The sequence below is a fragment of the Mobula hypostoma genome, chromosome 1, assembly GCF_963921235.1.
Source record: "Mobula hypostoma chromosome 1, sMobHyp1.1, whole genome shotgun sequence".
Taxonomy (NCBI): Eukaryota; Metazoa; Chordata; class Chondrichthyes; order Myliobatiformes; family Myliobatidae; genus Mobula; species Mobula hypostoma.
Window position 1 is genome coordinate 50,977,789 of NC_086097.1, and position 17,231 is coordinate 50,995,019.

The 17,231-nt window shown below is 39.9% G+C and overlaps 1 protein-coding gene across 1 annotated transcript in view; it reads right to left on the reverse strand.

Moving 5' to 3' along the window:
* The window catches only part of map4k5 (mitogen-activated protein kinase kinase kinase kinase 5), a 155,957-nt gene that overhangs the window by 92,848 nt on the left and 45,878 nt on the right, over window positions 1-17,231 (reverse strand). The window contains exon 3 of the mRNA XM_063048484.1: window positions 4,110-4,200. Coding sequence (XP_062904554.1) covers window positions 4,110-4,200 — 91 coding nt within the window. The remainder of the gene's footprint in view (window positions 1-4,109; window positions 4,201-17,231) is intronic.

Consider the following 17,231-nt stretch of genomic DNA (forward strand, 5'->3'; position numbering starts at 1 on the left):
GAGAGCTCAGTAGTACCAGAGCAGCTGATGGGCAATTTAGCAGAGGTGATGTTATCCAAGTGAAAGTAGGCCATCTTGATAAACACCATCCAGAGAGACAGCACGCTCAATTTCTCTTTCATTCGTCCCACTAGACATGCCTATACACATACAATCATTATGCCAAAGTAGGAAATCTAATTTTTCACCTATATGAATCAAGTGTAATATTCAAACAAGTCTGATGTAGAAATTAAGTCCTGACGAAGGGTCTCGGCCTGAAATGTCGACTGCACCTCTTCCTAGAGATGCTGCCTGGCCTGCTGCGTTCACCAGCAACTTTGATGTGTGTTGCTTGAATTTCCAGCATCCGCAGAACTCCTCTTGTTTGCGTAGAAATTAAATAGCTGTTTTGACAAGAATTTATTAATTTTAAGAAGTCCAGTGGTCAAGGAGAATTTTTCACAGGAAAAGAAAGAATTGTCTAAGTGGCAAAAAAAATGAAGCTTACACTTAAACCAGGTGGCAATTATGACAAATGTTTTAGCATATGACTTTCTTTTCATTTTTTTTAATTTTTGAGATAAGATTTAACAAAATTCACACAAAAAATAGGCAAACCATTCCAAATTTTTGAAAGAACATGAAATTTGTCTCCTGGATGAGATATCTGGTCAAAACACGTATCAAATTACAAATGAAGCAGACAAATGAGCAGCTGTAAATTATGACATGTATAACTGTACAATTAATCTTTCTCATTTGTGTGAAAACTCAAAACATACAGTAAAACAATTAGTGGTTTTGCATTACCATCGATGGACGGGATTAAAGAACTCAAGAAAAGGTGCTGTTAGTGGTAAGTCAGCAATACCCTAAGTAAATCAAGATTCTATCCATTTTGGAGTTTCTCAGTCTCCACAAGTAATGCCAACACCTAATTTTTTAGTAGATTTTTTTGTTCCAGTCCTTCCCCAGCCCCCAGGTTAAAAGCATAAAGTAAAATACAATCTTTTGATGTTATTAGGTCTGTTATTTACTCTTAGAACAAGTAGCTTTTGCCATCCTTGTTTTCCTGAAACCATGCTATTTGAACACTCAACACAAACTGCTTTCCAACCTCACTAATATGTATGGCCTCGTGCCACTTCAGACACAGACTGCATTGAATGTTTTGCCTGTGGAGGCCAAGGTCTTAGTCAGTCTCATATTTTGAGCCTCACGATCATCCAGGTTGTTTCTGTTGTGAATCTTTGCTACACCTCGTAGATCTCAGCTTACTGGTATATTAGGGAGGGTTACCAGAAAACCATTTTCAAGAATATTACTGTTTTTCATCAGCGCACTAAAGCAGGCAGACCAGGCACAGAATTTACCTACATTTACATTGCAGCTTTCCAAAAGAAAACAGAATTACTGACTGAACAATTGCAGAACTCCTTCCTGAAAATCCGTCAGGACCTGGATTTAGAGATCAAAACCGCGAAACTAAGGATTGCCAAATGTAAGAACTAGCAATATTTCACTCTGCTAAAAGTAACATGAAAGAACATTCAAGAGAACACTGCTGTGAAGCTCGTACTTGGTGATTTGTACTTTACAGAGCATTAGGGGAAATGCACAACTGATCTAGAAAGGCCGAATAGCCTAATTCTACTATGTCTTATGGCCTTATGTAAAGCTGACGTATATTTAGACCTCACACTGAAAAATAGCTTCTTTCCACTTTTCCTTAACTTTTCAATGGAAGGAAAAATCTTTTTACACCATCAAAAGGTGGTAACTGCCAACAACACAGGATATGGTGGTTGACTCGTCCAGCGAGTTTATACTAATATGCTTTCTCTCCTCTCCTAGAATATTAGAACTCAGAAGTATAGGTGAAGTATATTTGAACATTTTCAAAAAGGCCTTGTCAAGCTAATTTTCAATTCTCAGCTTTACGAACAATTTATAAATGTTTGTTCTCAAATGGTTGACCACGTTCCCACTGCAGAGCACAACCTTAAAATCTGCTGCAGGTTCAGGCAAAACTAAGATCAAATGGAGTAAACATTTACTTGAAAGTTTGGCAGTATGTGAATTTATAAAAACATAGAGCATTCCTTTCCTTTTATTTCAAAAGAACTTTCTCTCGTAGATTCACAAAACCATACACAGGAAAAGAAACTTCTTTTTGCAATCCTGAGCTGTTATTCGAGATGACTATTTAAATGTCAAAAAAAATCTTCAATAGAAAACTCAGTCTGCCTGGAGTAAAGAAACATTTCCTAGATTAGACAATTTAGGATAGACTAAGAATTTAAATGTAACGAATAGACTCAAACATGTACTTATCATATCAAACAGTTAATGATGAACTAATACAGTGAATGATCAAATCAATTGAAATAAACTTAATTATCATTCAACCATAACAGATGCAGTGAATGAAACCGCATTCCTCTGGACCCAAGGTGCAATACAAACAAAATAGCACATTCAAAAAAGCAGGCAAAGAAGCATATTCACACGAAGAAAAAAAAACACATATATAGTCCAAGACTCTCAGCGACATGCCCCACAATCGTTGGTACAGTCTCCCAGCAGTGCACAGAGCCATGCAAACCAATCTGTCATTCCACTGCTCGAAGACAAGAGGGAGCAGCGACAGGAAAGGCTGGACTCCACCTGCCAAGCATGGATGCCACTCTGCACCACCTCTGGCGCTTCCTCACCTGGTCTGCAGCAGTTGGCAAGCCAGTGACTTGAGACATAGTCCTTGCTGCAACCAAAGCTACACAGCTTCCACGTGCTCTGTTGTGTCACCAGACCAGGGTGACAGACCTGCAGCAACTTAAATTATCACTGTCCGACAGAGTCTTGCGATTGCTAATGAAATGTCCAAGACAGTCGCCCATGGTTATACCGCACACTGCCTTCATGCACTAAATCCGATGTTTCCGTGTAGCAGTCAGCAAGTAGCCAGGTTAGCTCCTCTGAACCCAAACAGGCTCCTTTCCCGACATCTCGGCCAGCTCCACCACCAACACCATTCCAGTTTCTCCGATCAACAAGCAGCTCGCTGATGGAGTAGCCCTGCAGTACCCGAAGTTCTTGAAGTAGAATTGTGTTGCGATCATAAAAGACACATTTAACAAAGAAAAAAAGCACTTTTGGTTGGCCCCCACCCACCTCCGAGAGGCCACTGCCTGCAAACCCACTGCCATCCCATACCACCGGAAGATGACCAAATTAATAAACTAACGAAACAATTTAAGTTATAATTCTGCAGATTTATGACTTTGTAGTAGACATGGAGATAGAAGCTAACCACTGTTCTGTACTAATAACCTGAACGTTTTTGAAAGGCTAGTCTTAAGAACTGAACATGCAAGCAACATAATAAACACATTAATTTTGAAAAAAAAAACACTGCAGATTCTGGAAATTTGCATTAAAACAGAATGCTCAAAGCAGCCTGTAGATCAGGCAGCAGACAGATGGAGCTACTATATCAGGTAAAATAGCTTGAAAAAAAGCATGATCATGGATTTCCATTTCTTCACCTGAGTGAGAAATGTAATTTAAAAGACATGTTTACCTTAAAAGATTCCAAGATAACAATGGATCCAAATCTTTAGTTCCTCCCCCCCACCCGCCCCGTCATCTTATCCTATGCCCTCTATTTTAGACTCCTCTATCCTGGGAAAAAGATTGCGACCATCCTCCATATCAATGCTTCTATTTCATTTGGTACATTTTGCTGACTGCCTACATAATTTCCCCTGTTGCATGGAGATGCATTCTATCAGGAAAGGGTTCTCAAGCTTAACTTTAGAAAAGGTGACAGGATTTTATCTCAAGTTGTTTATGCCCAAAAAGTCAACTCTATGAAAATAAATTGTGACATAGTCTGCATTTACTTATATTTACTTAGATTAAGTTCAGTTCCACTTGAAGAGTTGTGCTTGAAACAATTTTGTGTAGTATATAGTAAATAAATATAATTCATTGCTTGAAATCAATGCAATATTTCACAAAAAGATATATTTTAAAACTCGAAAGGTCTGAAATAAAAATATGCGGTTAAGTAAAACACTTGCAACGATGCTGTTTTTTGGATGTTCATTTTCATTTTCTATATTTACCTTAGGTAGCTTCCAAAGTAGGCCACAATGTTGGAATGCTTGCACTCCTTTACCATAAATATTTCTTGCTGTATAATGGAAAAGTCATCTCCTGTGAAAAGAAAAATATTACAGCGCTTCTGTAAATGCTTAGGTTAGCACTCACTTACATTCAAGATCATAAATTACATCCTATGTGACAGTATCTTCCACAAATTCAATTTCAGACAAATGTTGATCATACCATGCGCTCACCAGAGCAGATGGGACTGGCTTTATTTGACGCCATTCTTTACAATGCAAGCAGAAAAATATTAACGGCTTCTCAACCTGCTCCTAGAAACAGGTAAGCTAGATTACTGGTTAGTGGTTTAATCAGCAGTCACAGAGAGAGAGTATTAAATATGATTCAAGCAAATAAATGAAGGCAGATGTGTAGGAACTTAAATATTTATATTTTTAGCTCAGATTCTTGAGAAGAGTATTTAAAGTCATTGTGGATAGATGGGAAAAATCAAATCAATCATGAACTTAAGTTGCAAAACAGTTTGAGGAACTAGGTGGCCAATTCCTCCTAAACTGTGGAACAAGGCACATATTTTAATCAGAGCACAAAAACAAATACTGAAGGGAGAATGGGTAAAATGATCAAAATGGGCATTGTGATCAAAGCTGGCAATTCAAGGAGGAAAATTATCTTTCCTACTTTAAAAAAAATTCAAGGTACAAATATACAATGAACTAGTTATGAACTAAAAATACATTGAAGTTTCTTTGTAAGCAGACTGAGGTAAATACTATTGGAGATTTAAAGCACGATTAAAAATTGAGAGATTGATGACAGGTGCAGGGTGAAATCTGAATAGTGCAGGGGATAGAAGAATCATGGTTGGTTAAAGAGATTAAAGATCAAAGATTAGCTTTATTTGTGACATTTACATTGAAATATACAATGAAATGTTATCTGTATTGAGGATTTGCTGGGGGCTGCCTGCAAGTGCTGCAATGCTTCTAGCACTAGCATACCATGCCGACAACTTAACAACCCCAACTTGTATGTCTTTGGAACGTGGTAGGAAACAAGAGTACCCGAAGGAAACACGCGGTCACAGGGAAAACGCACAAATTCCTCACAGACAGTGGTGGGATTTAAACCCCAATCTTACAGCTGGCACTGTAAAGTGTTATGCTGTTACACTACCATGCTGCCCTATAAATAGTCAGCGCCCAACAGGGGGCCGAACCAACTCTGGGATTGAGTCCCATGCTATACTGACTCAGCTAGCAAGGCTCAGCTTGGTTTAAAGCTATCAGATCTAATCAGCACTAAAGATAAAGACATATTCTTCAGTTGTGCAGAACCTGGTAAAGGAGGAAGACCATATTCTGGCTTAACAAACTGTATAGTTTGACTGAGTAATGGGGATATTCTTGGTAATTTGAGGTGATGAGGTACAACTTAACAAGCAAAATAATCTTTTGGCAATTAAGCTATGTACAATTGGCAAAGGACAAAAGATCACAAGTTTGAAAATTTTCCTGAAATAATGGACTGGAACTGCCTTAGAAATATTGGCAGTTCCACACAGAACAGAGCACAAGACCAGCGCAAAAACAAAGTTGCTGGCTGAGCTCTGGCAATTTCCTAGTTTTTCTTGGACACTAAATTCCACAAGATGCCCAGCTGCATGAAGCAAACCAGCTACAGTACTTTTTCCTAGCACTTCCACTGGATAATCTGTTCAAGGATTCTTTCAGCAAGTCACGCCAATATATTAAATGGGAGGGGGAAAGGGGTTGTTACAGCTTCTGAATAAAGGCACCACAATGATCCTAGCTGATGACAACATGTTCATACTGAAGAAGCAGGAGCATCTGTGCAGATATAGATGGAGTTAATTGTGAGACAATCATTGACACTAGTACTGATGCTGGAGAGAGCAGATGTTCCATTGGGAAAGACATCCAAAACTAGACCAGCGTCTTAGTGGCTGGTGCAAGGATAGGTATTCACTGTAAGGATCAGAAAATACCAGTCAAGTCTTGAATAGGCTCCATGCAATAAATGTTGGAGAGAATACAAAGCAAGCAAGGGCAATAATCACATGACCAGGCAAACCAATTTGACAAAATTAGGTTGGAAGACAAATTAATGGATTATACCTCTGGCAGTTTTCTGAAATAACAGGTTGCACCAAATAGGAAAAAGGTCTAATATGATGTGCTAAACCTTGGTTAATCATCAATTTTAATCAAAAATTATCTGCAGAAAATTAATAATTATAAAATTACAACATGAACTTCTGACCCAAGATTTTGCACAGAAATGCACAAATACCAAAATCCTGAATTTTCTGGCAACAGTTCACCAATATTTTCCTGACTGGGATCCAAATTCAACTTCTGTGAAGAATTCCAGGACAAAGAACATCTCAGCATAAACACTGAATAGTGTTCAAGTATTTTCATATCCAGTATTCAAAATTAATCTATTAAATCTTAAAAGTTAATGGTGTGAATATTTTAATATTTTTTTTACTGCTCCCAATATTCTCAGCCAATTCACATGGACTGAATTAAAGTGGAGAGGTTGAGTTTCTGTGGTCAGCAATTTCAAACAATTGCAAAGATGGATCACCTCTCAACCAGCCAAGCTGAATAAGGTTCTGAATACAGCAGCTTCATCTTTAGCAGCCTTGTTCTAGGTTCTGCCATATTTTGATGATGGGGTATTCTGCGTTGACCTCTCTATTGACTCCTACAATGTTACAAGGCCCAAGGCCTAAGGAGCAAGACCTCACCTTCCATCTGGACATGCTGAAGTGTTCCGAGTTCACTTCTTAATTCTCCAAGTTTAGATAAATGGCTTTATTTTTCTTCCTGTATCAGAAGTAGCCATTTCTGCCAGTCTTCCAAATGTAGTTTTGACCCATATTTTCCCTGCTCAATATTATAGATAGACCAGCAAAACGTGCAACATAACACTGACAAGGAAGCATAATGTGCTTTTAACTGCCGCTTTAACCCCATTTGTTTGAGAGACCAGAGATGCTCCCTTTATTTTACCTATCCCTCCTCCATCTTTTCTGTCATTTTGTTTTCCCTCCTGCCTAGTTTTCCATGACCTGAAATTTTGTTGCTCTTTTCAGATGATGCCTGATGCTCAGTGTTAATGCATTTTCCATTTTTATTTCATACCTTTAAAATCTGCAATATTTTAATATAATGTAATTTTATTTTAAAATCTGGAAACTCTCAGGAGCTTAGGCAACACCTTTATAAAGAGAAACTGTTTACCTTTGACAGAACAGGGAGAGACAAAAATTAATGATCTGCAGTATTTTTCAAAAAAGTTTATCTTGTTCAATTTTAACTGAATATTTCTCGTCACATTTTTTCACCCAACTGCAATATCTTTTAACATTGAGTTTATTGTCATTAGTACAAGTACAGTACGATGAAAGACTTGCTTGTAGCAGTATTACAGGCACACGTTCCACATATAGTACATAAATGATAGAAGACAGTTATCAATGTATCATCATCATCAGGTGCCATGCCCAGATTGAGCTTTGACTGCCATGGCCCACACACCCCTGTTTCGGGTCAAATGGATCAATTCATTGGTATTTATTTCCAGTTCTCTGGCTGCTGTCTCCATCATCATTTGTCTTTGTCTTCATCTTGCTTTCTTCCCATAATAACCGTGCATTCTAACTCCTCTTTCCTAATCACATGTCCAATGAAGTTACGTTGCCTTTTCATGATCTCATACATTATTTCTCTTTTTGTGTTTGCTCTGTTCATGACATCCTCATTAGATATTCATTTCGTCCATGATATTCTTTGCATCCTCCTCAAAAACCGCATCTGCGCTGCTTTAATTCGTTTCCTCATGTTACTGGATATTGTCCAACATTCTGAGCCATATAACATAACTGGATAAACGTAACATTTCAGTACCCTGAGGTGGGTTGTCATGCCTAGTTTAGTAGTGGTTAGTATACTCTTCATTCTCGTAAAGGTGTCTTTTGCCATCCTTATTCTTCTTTTGATGTCCATGTCGCACCTGCCATCTGATGTCACCCAGTTTCCTAAGTAGCAAAAGTCCTGTACTTGTTTTATGTCTTCCCTGTTTATTCTCAGCCTGCAGATAGGATTCTCCTTCTTTTTGAATATCACCATCCATTTTTGCAATTGATAGACAGACCCATTTTTGCACTTTCTTCAACAATTCTATCAATTAAGTTTTGTAGTTCTTCCTCTGTACTTGCAATGAACACAATTATCAGCGTAAACTTTATTTATTATCTAACATCTGTTTTACATATTTCACCCTTTAGGTGTCACCATACTTCCATTTTCAATACACATTTCTCCAACAGCCTGCTTTCTTAATTTACCCAAAATTTGACCTCTTCACAACTAATTCACAGTTTACTTTTTTTTTCTTACATGTTTAGATACAGTGAAAAGGAGCATCAGTAGTTTCAGTGTCTTAAAGATAATAAACAATGCAGGCCTTCAAAGGAGTGAGAAAACTGTTAAAATTACTGTTCAATTTGCATTAGGTTTCTTGCTCTTATCTTCCTGTCACATGATATTTTACAACCAACATAATAAGATGATTGATATCACATTCTAGACATAGGAAAACATTTATCAGCCTAAAAGATTCTCATTTGATAATCTAGAATCCAGCTCTCTCTAGAGTATTGAAATAAGCATGCCCCAAAGCAAAAAAATGTGAAGAGTTAGAGTGGAGCTCTTGCTGGGAACTTCTCGCTATCCTTTGTCACTTTTCATATATCTCACCAATGTTTTCTCTACATTAAGGAATTGTCACCAGCATTATATAATTTTAAATGCTTGAGTGCAATGTACTAATACTTTAAAATCTTTATATTAATGCAAGAGAAAAAATAATCCCAAGGTAATTAATGTATTCAGGCTCAGGGACTTCAAGCCTGAATTTTTGTGCAAATGTCAAATGTAAATAAAACACATCCTTACATATGGAAGGATACTGATACACTAATTCAACATCAAAAAGCATGAACTCACGATGAATTTAGCCATGACCATACCGAGTGGCAGAGCAGGCTCAAGAGGGTGAACAGCTTACTCCTGTTTACTAATATGTATTATGCATAGTTAAAGTCAGAGCTATGTAAGTTTGGAAACAGGTCCATTCCTCAGTCCATTTACCCAGTTAATCAAGATCCCTTGTTATCAAAAATTACCTTTTTAGATAAACTTTTCACTGCCTATTTTAGTGTCGTCTGCGCTTACTAATTATGCCAAACTAAATTAAGTTTCTCTACAATGCAGCATGTAACGTGTGAAAGCTTTACACTGAAACCTTGGTTTGGAAAAAAAATGTGTGAAGCAGACACAGCACAAAATACTGGTTAAGTACAGTTACAAGGATTTCTTCAGCTTGTCCCAACCAATGCTGTGCTATCCTTTTTGTGGATATTAAAAGTCCCTAGTCCAGTCAACATTGCTGCATGGATATTCCGAGGCTACTAGATTCCAAACAATATCACGTAAAGTCCTGCCCGCAGTGAAGTCAAATTTATGGTCAAATACACAAGTACATGCATGCATGAATAAAATGAAAAATTTAATTGCAGGAACGTCACAGGCGCATAGCATCATAAAGCAGCCCTCACATGATAAACAAACACAAGCTACACATGATTTTTACTAGACAGAACACAATGACAAAAAATAAATCCATTTGAGACAATAGCCCCAACCTAACCAATCTTTCACAAGTAAAATTCTACATCTTTGGTCAATATTCTATCACATTTCCCATGTATTTCATCAACTGCTATCGTATCCTTCCTTCATCTGTGCACAATTTTCTGATGGGACATGACGTGTTCCTGAACTTTCCTGCTCCTGTATATATGCCACAACCAAAGGTTAATATTTTGTGTGTTATATGCTTCCAGGTCTGTTTCTGTACATTCCTCAATACTGCATTTTCCAGCCATTGCACCATTCCTAAATGCATTAACGTTAACTTCTCCACTTGGATCAAGTAGATTCACCCCTCCGGACATCTCGCTAACCTACGTCCTGTATTTAAAATGACAGTATGACCCAGCCTCTGCTGATGCTGCTTGTTAGTTACCAGCAGCTGCTGCAACAGGCAGGTCAGAGCGTGCAGAACACACCTTTTTCTACATTCCACTCCCTTCCCCCTACTACACATTCAGCTGCGCTCTCAATATACAACTTTCAACCACCAGAAAGACATTTCAAAACTTTGATTTTATCCTAACTGAAATAATGATCTTTCTCCTGATTGTAATCATAAAAAATGTACTCAAGAAATAACTCAGTCGCTAAAATATTTTAAACTTTGCTGTTAATTTAGTATTCATTATTTCTCTAATTTCTTAAAGAGATAGGAGGCTGCTACTTGGTCCAAAGTGTTTAGTTCTCAAAGTATTTTCATCATTCCCTTCCCTCATTTATTACACCTAATCTGCTGATCCAAGGTTGGAGAGAGAATTACACAAGCTCCAATGACCTGTAACCATAAAGACAAGGGGAAGAGGAAGAGAGGGGGAAATACCAGTACGATTTTTATCACCTCCCTTACTGGAATGTTTTTAGATAGAGCTTGTACAGAGTTGGTAAGCCATATGACTGCCAACTGCACTATAGACATTCAAGATAATGTATTTCTTGCAAAGGAAAGCCCAAAATATTCAACTATATACATTTCATTGTTCAAATGAACACAAATTTCTGAAGTTTGCAAAAGAATATGGGTCACGTAGTAGTATCAAGTAGTAAATCAAGTAGTATGCATCAATTTTTACACTGAACAGAAAGTTTTGTATTGTAGATTTTGCAGTTTCTACAAGAATTCCTAAAGAAGTCTTTCAAAACAAGAAAATTATTTCAAACATTGACAAAGTTGACGTGCTACAATATCTCAAATGATGCTACACATTGTAACTTGCACACAAGTTTTACTTTATTCCATAGGGAAAGATCTGTAATTCAGCAAGGAACACCACAAGCAGCTCAAAATTTGGTGGGTGGTGGGGTGTGCGTGTGTGCACGCGCGCGCGCACACACACACACACACACAACTCTTGATTCATTACTTTCCTTACTTTATTAACATTAAAGCATTCAATTTTACTTCACTTTTTGATTCACCTACATATGACGATTTCCTTTCAATTAATTAAGATGAACAAGTTTTCTTAAACATCAAACGGCCTCAATTACATATCACACAAATATGGCTGTTGTGTGGCTGCCTTAAACTGAACTGCATAGAAGATTAGTTGAAAGATAGAAAGTAGTAACAAATAATTTCAGGTCAGACCGTTAGTAGAAGGATGACTAGAGGAATAATTCCTTGGCGCAAGAGGATTTAAATTTATATGAATAAACACAGATGAAAAGATAGCAGCATTTCCAAATTTTCTGATAACATGAAAACTTGGTTTTTATATTAAGATACAGTAAGAATGCAAAGAGATACAGGTAGACTAACAAAGTGTGATAAATGGAGTATAATATAGAAAAATGAATGCTTTTGTACTTTGTAGGATGAAATTAAAAAATTCTAGATGATTAAAGTCAACAATGCACAGAAGGACTTTGGTGGGGTATGTTGGTACATATAACATGCATGTACAGCAAGATATCAGGAAGGCAAATGTTTCTTAGCTTTTACTGCCAGGCTGCTTGAAGTGCAAAAGCCTTGCTGAAATTGCACAAGACTTTGAGAGACCTAATCTGAATTATTATGGGCACTTTTTTGTTTCTCTAGGGCAGAGGTTCCCAACCTTTTTTATAACATGGACCAATACCATTAAGCAAGGGGTCCATGGACCCCAGCTTCGGAGCCCTTGCTCTAGGGCAATGGATTATACTAGAAGAAGAAATTGGATAAGATTAACATATTGGAATTTAATACACTGAAGTGATTGAGGCATAAGATTTTGTGACAAGCTGGCAGGACAGATTTCAAGTGTTTACTTCCTTCATCTGCAAATTCTGGGTGCAAAGCCACAAAATATGTGGTCCCACTTTTACACTAGATCAGGGAGAAAAGTTTCATGCATAACTAACAGGTGAAAGAACAAGGGGCTGCATGCCCGATCCCACCAATTTGAATGGTCTGTACCACCATTCAAATACAACTGACAGGTATTGATCTATACATGTTAAATCATTGCAAAATAAGAATCTATTAACACATTTTGGAAATTTCAGTTGACCCAGTACCATTTGTAAAAAAAAGGTTACAGACTTAGCTTAGCTTAAATTTAATTCCCTCCTATACTCCCTTACATTGCCACCCAAACCCAAAACATTTGTCTTTAAAACCACCATAGAAAATAACTTAAGCAACATACATCAAAGTTGCTGGTGAACGCAGCAGGCCAAGCAGCATCTATAGGAAGAGGTGCAGTCGACGTTTCAGGCCGAGACCCTTCGTCAGGACTAACTGAAGGAAGAGTGAGTAAGGGATTTGAAAGTTGGGGGGGGGGGGGAGATCCAAAATGATAGGAGAAGACAGGAGGGGGAGGGATAGAGCCGAGAGCTGGACAGGTGATAGGCAAAAGGGGATACAAGAGGATCATGGGACAGGAGGTCCGGGAAGAAAGACGGGGGGGGGTGACCCAGAGGATGGGCAAGAGGCATATTCAGAGGGACAGAGGGAGAAAAAGGAGAGTGAGAGAAAGAATGTGTGCATAAAAATAAGTAACAGATGGGGTACGAGGGGGAGGCGGGGCCCTAGCGGAAGTTAGAGAAGTCGATGTTCACGCCATCAAGTTGGAGGCTACCCAGACGGAATATAAGGTGTTGTTCCTCCAACCTGAGTGCGGCTTCATCTCCACAGTAGAGGAGGCCGTGGACAGACATGTCAAAATGGGAATGGGATGTGGAACCAAAATGTGTGGCCACTGGGAGATCCCGCTTTCTCTGGCGGACAGAGCGTAGATGTTCAGCAAAGCGGTCTCCCAGTCTGCGTCGGGTCTCACCAATATATAAAAGGCCACATCGGGAGCACCGGACACAGTATATCACCCCAGTCGACTCACAGGTGAAGTGATGCCTCACCTGGAAGGACTGTTTGGGGCCCTGAATGGTGGTAAGGGAGGAAGTGTAAGGGCATGTGTAGCACCTGTTCCGCTTACACGGATAAGTGCCAGGAGGGAGATCAGTGGGGAGGGATGGGGGGGACGAATGGACAAGGGAGTTGTGTAGGGAGCGATCCCTGCGGAATGCAGAGAGAGGGGGGGAGGGAAAGATGTGCTTAGTGGTGGGATCCCGTTGGAGGTGGCGGAAGTTACGGAGAATAATATGTTGGACCCGGAGGCTGGTGGGGTGGTAGGTGAGGACCAGGGGAACCCTATTCCTAGTGGGGTGGTGGGAGGATGGAGTGAGAGCAGATGTACGTGAAATAGGGGAGATACATTTAAGAGCAGAGTTGATAGTGGAGGAAGGGAAGACCCTTTCTTTAAAAAAGGAAGACATCTCCCTCGTCCTAGAATGAAAAGCCTCATCCTGAGAGCAGATGCGGCAGAGACGGAGGAATTGCGAGAAGGGGATGGCGTTTTTGCAAGAGACAGGGTGAGAAGAGGAATAGTCCAGATAGCTGTGAGAGTCAGTAGGCTTATAGTAGACATCAGTGGATAAGCTGTCTCCAGAGACAGAGACAGAAAGATCTAGAAAGGGGAGGGAGGTGTCGGAAATGGACCAGGTAAACTTGAGGGCAGGGTGAAAGTTGGAGGCAAAGTTAATAAAGTCAACGAGTTCTGCATGCGTGCAGGAAGCAGCGCCAATGCAGTCGTCGATGTAGCGAAGGAAAAGTGGGGGACAGATACCAGAATAGGTGCGGAACATAGATTGTTCCACAAACCCAACAAAAAGGCAGGCATAGCTAGGACCCATACGGGTGCCCATAGCTACACCTTTAGTTTGGAGGAAATGGGAGGAGCCAAAGGAGAAATTATTAAGAGTAAGGACTAATTCCGCTAGACGGAGCAGAGTGGTGGTAGAGGGGAACTGATTAGATCTGGAATCCAAAAAGAAGCGTAGAGCTTTGAGACCTTCCTGATGGGGGATGGAAGTATATAAGGACTGGACATCCATGGTGAAAATAAAGCGGTGGGGGCCAGGGAACTTAAAATCATCGAAAAGTTTAAGAGCGTGAGAAGTGTCACGAACATAGGTCGGAAGGGATTGAACAAGGGGTGATAAAACAGTGTCGAGGTATGCAGAAATGAGTTCGGTGGGGCAGGAGCAAGCTGAGACAATAGGTCGGCCAGGACAGGCAGGTTTGTGGATCTTGGGTAGGAGGTAGAAACGGGAAGTGCGGGGTGTGGGAACTATAAAGTTGGTAGCAGTGGATGGGAGATCCCCTGAGCGGATAAAGTCGGTGATGGTGTGGGAGACAATGGCCTGGTGCTCCTTAGTGGGGTCACGATCGAGGGGTAAATAAGAGGAGGTATCCGCGAGTTGTCGCTGTGCCTCAGCAAGGTAGAGGTCAGTACGCCAGACTACAACAGCACCCCCCTTATCGGCGGGTTTAATAATAAGGTTAGGATTAGTGCGGAGGGAGTGGAGAGCAGAGCGTTCCGAAGGAGTGAGGTTGGAATGGGGACAAGGTGCGGTGAAGTCGAGACGGTTGATGTCCCGTCGGCAGTTAGCAATAAAGAGATCCAGAGCAGGCAGAAGACCAGAGCGGGGTGTCCATGAAGAAGAGGAGGGTTGAACACGGGAGAAGGGGTCAGCGGTGGGGGTGGAAGAGTCCTTGCCAAAGAAGTAGGCTCGGAGACGGAGACGGCGACGGCGGAAGAAAAGTTCTGCATCGTGGCGAACACAGAACTCGCTGAGGTGTGGGCGAAGGGGGACAAAGGTGAGGCCCTTACTGAGAACAGAGCGTTCTGCCTCCGACAGTTGAAGGTCGGAGGGGATGGTTAAGACCCGGCACGGATGAGAGCTGGGATCAGAGGGGGGAGGGTTGGGGTGAGAGGAAGATGGAGCCTTTGAGGGCCCAGGAGCTGACGGTGGGATCTGAGGAAGACGGGGCTGCGGAGTGGTGGTGGGGGAAGGGGAGACGGGAGAAAATAGAAAATAACTTGTCTACCTGAACACCTCTGTTGATCTAAACATCTGTTTGATCATCCCTTAAGATTCTCTGTGCAGAGGGTATAAAGTTAAAATAACTAATGTGATATTAGCCCTCATACCATTCTGACAATTTTTTGCTGCAACTCCTCAAAAGCTAATCTCCTTCAAACATTAGGGTGCTGAGAATTGAATCCCAGTTTCAAATGAAATATAATCAAAATACAGTATCACATCTGTAACATAGTTGGCTTACTTTGTATTGCAGCACTGCCATGATCATAGCCATTAAATCAGCTTTCAAAATTGTTTACCACGTCTGTCCTATTTCTTTTCTATTCATACACATTCTGCAGCTTCTCACCATTTAGAAAATACAACTTTTCTTCAACCGGAAGTGGATGATCCACCTCCCACATTTTAGCTTTCTTGACTGGCTTTGCAACCCATGCTTCCATATACACTACTTACTGTGTCACAATGCTGCTTGTCCTGGTGTGCATTTCCACCCTTTTCTGTTTACTGTGCCACTACTGATTGCCCCATTCCAGAGAGGCACACCTATGGCTTGCATGCCCAAGATGACATGTGCAACTATTTTGTTGGCACATGGCATGCAGTGTTACCTCTCAATTCTTTACTACCCACCCATAATAAAAAGGTACATATTGATTATGTTTATTGGCAAACAAAGCAGCAATGACTTTTTACAACCAGAGCAGTGAGATCTTTTCATAGGAAATGTCTTGTGCTGGCTTGGTACTAGCTAAACAATTGCAAGAACATATGACATTGGATAATAGGTTTTGACATCCTCACAGATTAACTTTGCATTGCAAAAACTCTTGCAGTGGAAATATGAATAGTAAGGATGATTCCAGTTCAATGAGCCATTGGCTAACCAGGGTAGGCATTTACTTGGGACAACACTTAGCAACAAAAACAAATTGAGAAAATAGCTAAACAGTTTCTAACTAGCATCAGCTGTGTGCAGTTGTGTGGCCATTAGACACTACACTGTATTTATAGCAGACAATTTTTAAAGTAGTGTCATCTGTGCCTGTTTGGGTTCAAAAAGCAGTGATTTTTTGTCACTGATAGTTGGCAAGAAAAAAGCAGCAAAATAATTCAGACAACACACATCAAAGTTGCTGGTGAACGCAGCAGGCCAGGCAGCATCTCTAAGAAGAGGTACAGTCGACGTTCGACTGTACCTCTTCCTAGAGATGCTGCCTGGCCTGCTGCGTCACCAGCAACTTTGAAGTGTGTTGCTTGAATTTCCAGCATCTGCAGAATTCCTCATGTTTACGTTTTTAAAATAATTCAGAACTGTTTTGATCCCCACAGTTTGAAGAATTCAGGCTTGGAGTTGCCAGAAATGGCCAGGAGTGAAAATACAATGATTTCCCTACTTCAATAAGTTCGAAACTATGAAGAAATTGAAGGTAATGATAATAAACTTGAACATTAAAATGAAAATGAAGATTTGGATGAGGCAATCATCAAAAGCATTGTATGAAGCTATCTTTACTAGGTGTTTACACTGATCTTGTTCATTTACAATCAACAGCATACAATGGAATTCCTCCATGGATAACTGTTAGGAACTAATATACAGTTTTACAGTACTGCAGAGATATTGGTAGCGTTCTAATTTGCTCTGAATTTCATTTAAGTATATAAATTGTTACTCAGTTAAACAGCGATTTGTCTTGTTTATACCTTTTTAATCATTTCCTTGAAACTTTGACTAATTGGGGGAGCCATGTGATTGGACTGTACTGGTCCCAATTAACTAAAATCCACTGTATTTTCATCAAGATAATCAGAGGTGTCGTTTTCAGTGATGAGCTTTGCCCAAGTCTAATTATATAAGAGTAAACTTACTGATGAAACTAGTACTCTGAGCATAACTCTCAATACAGCCAAATACAAATTGGATACAAGATATTTGTCATCATTAGTACAGCAACAGAAGTCTCACTGAGAGTAAAGTGTGCTTATTTTTGTTTCCTTGATTTT